The 8,260-nt window shown below is 56.2% G+C and overlaps 4 protein-coding genes across 4 annotated transcripts; 1 reads left to right on the plus strand and 3 right to left on the minus strand.

The window, feature by feature from the left end:
- Positions 1-220: 220 nt before the first annotated feature.
- GUITHDRAFT_144262 (hypothetical protein) lies at positions 221-1,276 on the minus strand (the record flags this gene model as incomplete). The annotated part of the gene is made up of 8 exons (XM_005825238.1): positions 221-316; positions 396-416; positions 449-583; positions 606-695; positions 743-845; positions 897-1,060; positions 1,122-1,175; positions 1,205-1,276. 8 exons carry the CDS (start codon positions 1,274-1,276, stop codon positions 221-223), a joined length of 735 nt encoding a protein of 244 aa, XP_005825295.1.
- A 1,210-nt stretch (positions 1,277-2,486) lies between these two features.
- On the plus strand, positions 2,487-4,339 carry GUITHDRAFT_115464 (hypothetical protein; the record flags this gene model as incomplete). Its single annotated transcript, XM_005825239.1, has 4 exons — positions 2,487-2,681; positions 3,039-3,254; positions 3,388-3,932; positions 4,258-4,339. The coding sequence occupies 4 exons, from the start codon at positions 2,487-2,489 to the stop codon at positions 4,337-4,339; spliced, it is 1,038 nt and encodes a 345-aa protein (XP_005825296.1).
- Positions 4,340-4,507: 168 nt separating this feature from the next.
- On the minus strand, positions 4,508-4,888 carry GUITHDRAFT_115465 (hypothetical protein; the record flags this gene model as incomplete). The annotated part of the gene is made up of 1 exon (XM_005825240.1): positions 4,508-4,888. One exon carries the CDS (start codon positions 4,886-4,888, stop codon positions 4,508-4,510), a length of 381 nt encoding a protein of 126 aa, XP_005825297.1.
- An 814-nt stretch (positions 4,889-5,702) lies between these two features.
- GUITHDRAFT_144264 (hypothetical protein) lies at positions 5,703-7,042 on the minus strand (the record flags this gene model as incomplete). The annotated part of the gene is made up of 5 exons (XM_005825241.1): positions 5,703-5,928; positions 5,979-6,116; positions 6,383-6,486; positions 6,613-6,673; positions 6,900-7,042. 5 exons carry the CDS (start codon positions 7,040-7,042, stop codon positions 5,703-5,705), a joined length of 672 nt encoding a protein of 223 aa, XP_005825298.1.
- Between the last annotated feature and the right edge of the window lie 1,218 nt (positions 7,043-8,260).

The following is an 8,260-nucleotide window of genomic DNA, read 5'->3' on the forward strand; positions in this document are numbered from 1 at the left end:
TCCTCCTCCTCCTCCTCCTCCTCCTCCTCCTCCTCCTCCTCCTCCTCCTCCTCCTCCTCCTCCTCCTCCTCCTCCTCCTCCTCCTCCTCCTCCTCCCTCCCTCCCTCCCTCCTCCCTCCCTCCCTCCCTCCCTCCCTCCCTCCCTCCCTCCCTCCCTCCCTCCCTCCCTCCCTCCCTCCCTCCCTCCCTCCCCTCCCCTCCCTCCCTCCCCCTCCTCTCGTCATACCACTCGCTCCACGACTTGCGTGACCGGAACCTCTTTAGTGATCACTCTGTCCACGTAGCGGATGGTCGGCACCTCCTTGATCACCTCCACCTGCAGGCCGCAGTCAGCTCAGCTTCAGCTGGACATCTGAGCAATCTTCCCTACGCTGAACAACGCGATCAACAGGAACCTCCCTGATCACTTCCACGATCTGCCATGTTCGTTCAGTGAATCCTCCTTCACCCGGGACTTCCATACCCGCTCGACATACTTGTCGACCACGATCTCCTGGACCTCCTCCTTCAGCACCTCCTTCTCGTAGACAACCTCCTTCTTGATCTCCTGCAGCCCGACACTGTCTTCAGCCCTCGTACGTGCCTAGTCAACCTGCAATGCACACCTGGATAACAGGGACGACTTGGGTGATCTTGATGTCTTTCTCAAGGTGCTTCTCCTCCACCTTGATAGACTCAACGTTCCTTTCCACCACCTGCTTACAGTCATCAAGGCGGCAAGCGGGTCGGGGGAAACAAGCACTTTGTCCATGGGCACCCTATGGAAAACTTCCACTATTCGCTCAATAGGCTTGTCCACCACAGTGACGCTGGTCTGCTCGGTAGGGATGACAGGGTTCCAATATCTGGAAGCAAAGTTCAGCGCAAGAGGGAGGAGGGGAGGTAACTCGGAGCACTTGTTCGGGTCGGAGCTCCTCTTGAAGGAGACGGGGTTGACCGAGGTCACCACGCTGTTCCCGTATCCTCTCTGGAAGTTGACATTGATATCCGTGTTGAATTGCCGCAGGGTCTGATGCTTTGAAGAGACATCTCTGTTCTCTATGTTGTATCCGCTCACCGCCTGTTAACATCAAAAAGGATCAATCAACAAAGAGCACCAGAGCTACAGCACTCCGCCTCACCCAAGATTGCATCTTCTGGTCGGGAGACAACCTCTGTGAGGTAGATTCTGACATCTGCAAAGGGGAAAGACTATAATCAGTACATTGTGTTTCATTGCTGAAAGCACTGCTCTTCCATTCTTAATCTGTTTTCTTTCCTTCAAAGCCGCAAACATTTTTGGTACTCAACCCACCAACTAACCAAACACCTTCCACTCGAGAAGAAAACCTTCACGTCTTCCCACTTGAACTTCAAGTCAGCTCAGCACTCCTTCTACTTTGAGAAGCAAGGCTCTCTGGAGACTGACCGGAGTTGATGTTCTGAATCCATATGGACAACACTGACGAATCGACACATCTAGCCTCTCCTCCCCTCCGTCCTCTCCTCCTTCTTTCCAACTTCCCTCGCTTGACGTTCTATCATGCAAAGTCTACCGTGCTCTGCTTCAATCATCGTTCGTCCTCACTGTCTCTAACATCAATCTCGCGTCCTGCACCTTCCTTGGATTCCTGCAATCTTTCCATGGCGCGGATCGCTACAAGCATTGTAAATAATACGAAAAAGATTCTTTTGGATATTTATAATTTTACAATGAGTACCTGAAGTGACCACCAATTTTCAAAGCTTTCTTCGAATATTTCAAAATAACCAATAAATATTCAAATACCAGTTGTAACCTACACAATTGGACGGGAGAAAGACAACATTGCGTAATTTGAATCCTCCAAAATTTGAAGACAAGAGATAAAATTTCAAAACAAATTGAATTCAAAAATAGTTTTAAACCTCCGACAGAGGACAAACACCCATCCGCCCCTTCATTACACAACTACGGACCCCCCACCCCTGTGACGATAGTACCCCACCCACTCGTTGAGATTCAGGATTGACACCCTATACTCTTGAACCCACTGGACTACCCCTCCTTTCACAGACCCTAGGAACGAAAATGACCTCTGTCTTCCACCACCTACCCAATCATGTTCTACCCCCACCTACCCAATTTTGTATCCCCTAAGACGTAAATGTTACCACCCACCTCACCTCGTCAATGGGATCTACTTGCAACGAGAGGGTAGGGTTGAAAGATGTTGTGCTAGTTGCAGGGTGGGTACTCGGATTGTGGGTAGGGGTACAGGTACCGTCGGGGTACAAGTCTTGTCATGAGGATGAGGTGGGTGGAAGGTGGAAAATGTGGGGGGTAAGGGTAGAGATTCCAAACAAAGACATTGATATGACAGGGGTAGTCTAAAAGTTGTCCACACGCCAGGACTGGGTGGGGTAGGGGGTTGTTGGGAGGTAGGGGAAATCTCGGAAGGTATTAAGGGTGGGTACTGAGAAAAGTACGAGTGGGGTAGGGGTAGTATCCCTTGTGGGAATCGGCGATGGCAGGGCGAAGCCCGCTCCGAGCGTATGGGGAGGCGAGAGGAGCGCCGCTAGAGTCGTTCGGAGGATCGAGGATCGATGACATGGACCATGGAGCTCGGCCGATGGAGACGCATGAAAGGCTCTTGTCTATCGAGAAGCCCATCGAGAAGCCCATCGAGCGCTCTGTCCCAGTCCAAGTGCCCCGCCTTGTGGTGAGGAGAAAGTCGGCGATAGATGGAGTTAGGAGAGAGGGTAGTGTCTGACGTGATTTGAGGAGGAGGTGGTGGTGGTTGGTGGTGGTTGGTGGTGGTTGGTGGTGGTAGTGGAGAAGGAGCAGGAGCAGGAGCAGGAGCAGGAGCAGGAGCAGGAGCAGGAGCAGGAGCAGGAGCAGGAGCAGGAGGAGGTGGTTGTAGTGGTGGTGGTGGTGGTGGTGGTGGTGGTGGTGGTGGTGGTGGAGGAGGAGGAGGAGGAGGAGGAGGAGGAGGAGGTAGTGGTGGTGGTGGTGAAAGAGGATTAGAAGCTGGTGGGTTTGGAGGAGGATCTCATTGAACTTTTTGTCCATCGTGCAGGAGAAGGTTGTTGAGCGAGGCAAGCACGTGGAGTGCGTGACCACGCACGAGCGACCAGTGGTTCAGTACGTCAACAAAGTCGTGCAAATCGTGAAGGAGGTGCCGGTCGAGAAGATTGTGGAGAAGCCGTTCGTCCGCAAGATTGTTCGGGAGAGAATCATCGAACAGGTCGTGGAGGTGATCAAGGAGGTACCGGTAGAGAGGATCATTGAGCAGGTGCGGAGTTCTCTCCTTGCCTTCTCTCTTTATCTCCCCTCCTCTGCGCTCTTCTGCTACCCCCGCTCTCCACCGCTCACTTCTGCTCTACTCTCCCTCACCCGCTGTCACCTTGTGACTCCCTTGTGCCCAGATCGTGGAAGTAGAGAAGGAGGTGCCGGTGGAGAAGGTGGTGGAGAGGATCCATGTGCAGGAGGTGCCAGTCATCGAGACGGAGGAGCGGGTGGTGGAGGTAGTCCGAGAGATCCCCGTCGAGATTGTCAGGGAGGTCCCAGTCTACATCAAGATCGACCCCGCCGAGTGGGAGTCCCGCCACTCCCTCCGCTCCTCCTCCGCCATTGGAGGCGTCGGCCTGCGCCTGGAGAGGTTCGAGACTGGCCCTCAGGCCGGCAACGTGTACGTGGTGGAGGTGGTGCCGGGATCGCCTGCTGCGGACTGCGGAGTGATCAAGCTCCACGACCTTCTGGTCAGTGTGGACGGTCGAGCGGTAGAGCGGCACAACCTACAAGAGCTGCACCAGATGATCAGAGGGCCTGCTGGCACTCCGGTGGTGCTGGAGCTGAAGAGGACGGGAAGGCAGAATCAGCAGGTGACACTCTACCGCACCAGCCAGCCTTCTTTCATGCGGCTGTCAGACAAGGCTCCGGTGGGTAGGATCGTTACGTCGCAGGAGCTGAGGTGAGGGAGGGGAGGAGGGTTTGCTCCTATGGTGCTGTGGGAGAAGTTCGATGCCTGATGTTGTTTCTCGCTGCCTCATCCTCCTTCATCCCATCTTTGCCCCTTGCTTTTGTTTGTCGGCTCTCGTGGCTTCATGGAAACTCATCTGAAATCTATTCCTACAAACTGACGTTTTCCTTCTCCTCCCAACTCGTCCTCCTTATCTTACAACGTTCCCTGCTGCTGCTCTGTAATGCTGCCGCTGCTATGTACCTTCTGTCGTCCTTATTGTTGTTCTAGCCCCCTCTCATTCCATTGGCTCCAAGCTGACAGCAGTGGCTCGCAGGCAGACGGGAGAGATCAGGAACGGGTACAGCTCGCAGCAAATGTACTCGCAAGGCATGGATGTGACCCAGGCGACCCTCTGAGTGTAAAAAAGTTTCTGCCGCAGTGAATTACTGAGATATTTGAGATCTGCCGCTGCCCCTCCTCATTCTTCCTCCTTACATCCTCCTCCACATCTTCCTTCTCCCCGTCCTCCTCCCCTTCGCTCGCCACCTCCTCTTCTCTGCCATTGACCATGTCCTGCGATTCTTCTACAGCGCAACTGAGCAAGATACCCCGAGGGTTTCCTGCGCCACCCGGCGAGTTCGGATGGGGTCGAGCTTGTTGCCGTACAGGAAGACACTACGAAGGCTCTCGAGCCCCCGGACGCGGCGGAGCAGCAGAGAGACAGCGTCCTCCCCTATCATGTTGTTGTTCAAGTGTAGCTCCTCCAGACCCGAGCGAGAGGAGAGACTATCGCCCAGCCTCCTGCATCCTCCGTCGCCCACGTCGCATCCGTCCAACTTCAACACCCGAAGGCCCTCCATGCCCTCCATGCTCGTGCTCAGGGCCGCCGCCCCCACGCATCCGATGGCGTTCCCTCCCACGTCCAACTCCTCCATTCTGCAGCAGGCCAGGAGGCCTTGCGCCATGCACAAAGCTCCTGCTGGGCCGATGTTGATCATGCGGGCGAGGAGGAAGCGCAGGGAAGGGAGCAGGAGGAGGGAGGAGGAGAGGAGGGGAGCGACGAAGTCCCCGACATCGCAAGAGCTGATGTCGAGGAGGGAGAGTTGGGAGCATCGCCCAACGGCCAGTGAAGCCCACAGCAGCTCGTACTGGAGCCTCTCTCCTCCTCCAAGACGAACTTCCTCCTCATGGGGAGAGAGCGAGAGATTGTTCAGTTCCTCCACCTCCTCGCGCGCCAGGAAGGAGCCCAGGAAAACCTGCAGACGTTCAACTCTCCTCCTGTCGCTCTCCCTCCCCTGCCCTCCCGCCCCCTGCCCTCCTCTTCCTCCTATCTCCATCTCCTCCCCTTCTCTACCTAGCTTCTCTCTCCACCATCCACCATCCTTCTCCTCCGTTCCACCTTGCCATATCCTCCCTTCTCCCTCTCTCCCTCTCTTCATCTCTTGCATCCCGCCTGCCTCCTGTTCGTCCTCCCCTCTCCTGGGACTGCTAACTTTCTTCGAGGGGAACAAGAGACTCACATGTTCGTAGGAGGCGCGCAGGAGAGGAGAGAGGAGGCGGAGGTCCAGGCGAGAGGTGCGGGGAGGAGGAGCAATGCCGTTCAAGCTGTAGAACGATGAGGACGAAGGCTAAATGTCGAGCAAGAGGAATAGGAAAGTTCGAGGGAGGGGAGGAGCAGGAGCAGGAGCAGGAGCAGGAGCAGGAGCAGGAGCAGGAGGAAGGTGGAGCGGGAGCAGCGAAGGAGCAAGCAAAGGAGGAGAAGGAAGGGGAAAGTGCGGGCTACCTAGTAAGGCTTGTTAGCTTCAGCATGCAGACGTCAAGCAGCGCCGCCCAGTCCTGCTCCATGTGGTTGTCCCGGAGGTCGAGGAGGGTGAGGGAAGGGTTCTGCGGGAGGATGGAGGAGAGGACGACAGCTTCCTCGGACTGAAGCTTGCAGCCTCGGAGATCGAGGGAAGAGGCCGAGCAGAGAACTGGAGGGTAGAGCTCGCAGTTGATGTTCACGAACCTGCCCTCCTCCTCAGTCTGCAGTATGAGGAGGACGGCAAGGAGACTTACCTCAGGTTGTTGCTCACGGATGGGAGGAGAAGCTTGAGAATGTCGGGCCCCGCGTCCCACCCGTCGAGGTTGGGGAGAGTCTTGTGCTGGGAGAGGAGGAGGAGGAGGTCGCTGGGGTGTCTCCTCTGCATGGCGTTGCTGTTGGATGGCAGTGAGAGCAGCAACACAGGAGGAGCAGAAGAGATGCGATAGAGTGAGGGAAGGTAGTGGAGGAGGAGCAAGTAAACAGCAGGAGGATGAGCACGAAGGGGAGGACAAGGAAGACGAGGAGAAGGACGAGGACGAGGAGGACGAGGACGAAGACGACGAGGACGAGGACGAGGACGAGGACGAGGACGAGGACGAGGACGAGGACGAGGACGAGGACGAGGACGAGGACGAGGACGACGAGGAGTATCTTTTACCTTCCAGTGCGGAAGTAAAGTTGAGGAATGTGAGGAAGGGAGAGGAGGAACTCGAGCAGGACAGATGCTTGTTCGCAAGAGGTCTCCACGGGGATGTCGACAGACTGCAGACATCGAGTAAGAAAAGGCGAGAGAAAAGAGCCATCAAACAAGAGCAGGAGGAGCGAGAGAGGTGGGAGGAAGGAAGGAGAAGGTGGGGGGGGGAGCAGAGGAGAGGATACAAGACATACTGCATCTCCGTTGCCGCCAGCCACGTGCCAGGGAAAGGAGCTAAACAACCCGCTCCTGATCCTGAAGCATCCATGAGTTAGTGAGGAGAGATGGAGAGGAAAAGAATGGGAAGGAGTTAGAGGAGGGAGCAGCAGACTTAGAGAGGAGGAGAGGAGGAGCAGGAGGAGAAGAGAAGGGGCAGGGGCAGGAGGAGAAGAGAAGGGCCAGGGGCAGGAGGAGAGGCAGAAAGTCGTGGAAGGAGGAGAGATGAGATGGACAGAGGAAGGAGAGAAACATTCAGCAGGACCTGTACGGCAAGGAAGGGTCAAGGAACAGCTGGACGGGGAGCTCTGAGAGGATGCGGAGGAGGTGGTGCTGCTGCCCTCTGACACAAAGGTGGAGCAAACGATCCTCTTGCAGGAGGTCAAGCAGCCGCTGCTTGGCGAGCATGGCGTCTCTCAGCTCCATGGCACGTTTGACCGCCCTGCGGCGAGTGGCTCAGAGGAGGGGAAGGAGGAAGACGAGGGAGCAGGCAGAGCAGGAGGTACACCAGAAGCAGGAGCAGGAGCAGGAGCAGGAGCAGGAGCAGGAGCAGGAGCAGGAGAAGGAGCAGGAGCAGGAGCAGGAGAAGAAGCAGAAGCAAGGGAAACAGAGAGATGAACTCACTCCATTCTCTTCGCATCGTTATCAGCTGCAGCAAGCTGTTCCCTTAGCTCTGCCTCTAAGGAGCCAACCTCCCGCTCCTGCTCCTCCCTCCTGCTCCACTGCCTTGCCTCCCGGAGGAAGCTGGAGGCAAGAGACTCGTACAGACTCCTCCGTACTGCACTCTCCTCCTCCTCCTGTACTGGTGTATCCCTTCCTGCTGCAGCATGACCAGTTGAGGGATGGCCTGCCCCGTGGGTATTTCCTTTCGCCTCCTCCTCCCCATCGACAACCTGCAAGAAACTGCAGGCGCTGCTTCAGACGGTGGACGTGAGAGGGACAAGAGGAAACGATGGAGTAACAGACAATTGGAACGAGGGAAGGAAGTGGAGGAAGACGGAGGAGGAGGGAGGAAGCAGGAAGTAGAAAGAGGAAGCAGCAGCAGCAGCAGAAGCAGCAGCAGCAGCAGCAGCAGCAGATAGTTGCAGGAGGTAGGGAGAGAGAGGACAACTTCATTGCATTCAAGGCTGCTTCCGTCGCCAATTCGTCATGAGGGTGAAGAGCAGTAGAACTTTCTTGATCTTCGTGCTCGACAGTGGCAGGAAGAGGAAGAGAAATTTCTGCACAAGAACTCACAGGCTAGCAGTGAACCAACAGGAGGAGCAGGAGCAGGAGCAGGAGCAGGAGCAGGAGCAGGAGCAGGAGCAGGAGCAGGAGCAGGAGCAGGAGGAGCAGCGATGGAGGCGGCGGTAGCAGCAGCAAGTTACCTTCTCTGGTAAGTTTAAGCTGCCTCACATATCCGTCGCTGCCAAGGCTGATGAGAAGCAAGAAGCAGCGGAGGGAGGGAGGGAGGGAGGGAAGGGAGCGAGAGAGAGAGAATTGAGGAGACGAGATGAGTGGGGAGGAGGAGAAAGAGGTGATGGTTGTGGTCGAGGGGGGTTGAGGGATGGGTCAAGTTCAAACCATGGCGAGCTTACCTGGCCTTACGGTACCTCACGCGCACCTGACTCCCACCCACTCCCCTCA

Source organism: Guillardia theta (assembly GCF_000315625.1).
Source record: "Guillardia theta CCMP2712 unplaced genomic scaffold GUITHscaffold_85, whole genome shotgun sequence".
NCBI classification, from domain to species: Eukaryota; class Cryptophyceae; order Pyrenomonadales; family Geminigeraceae; genus Guillardia; species Guillardia theta.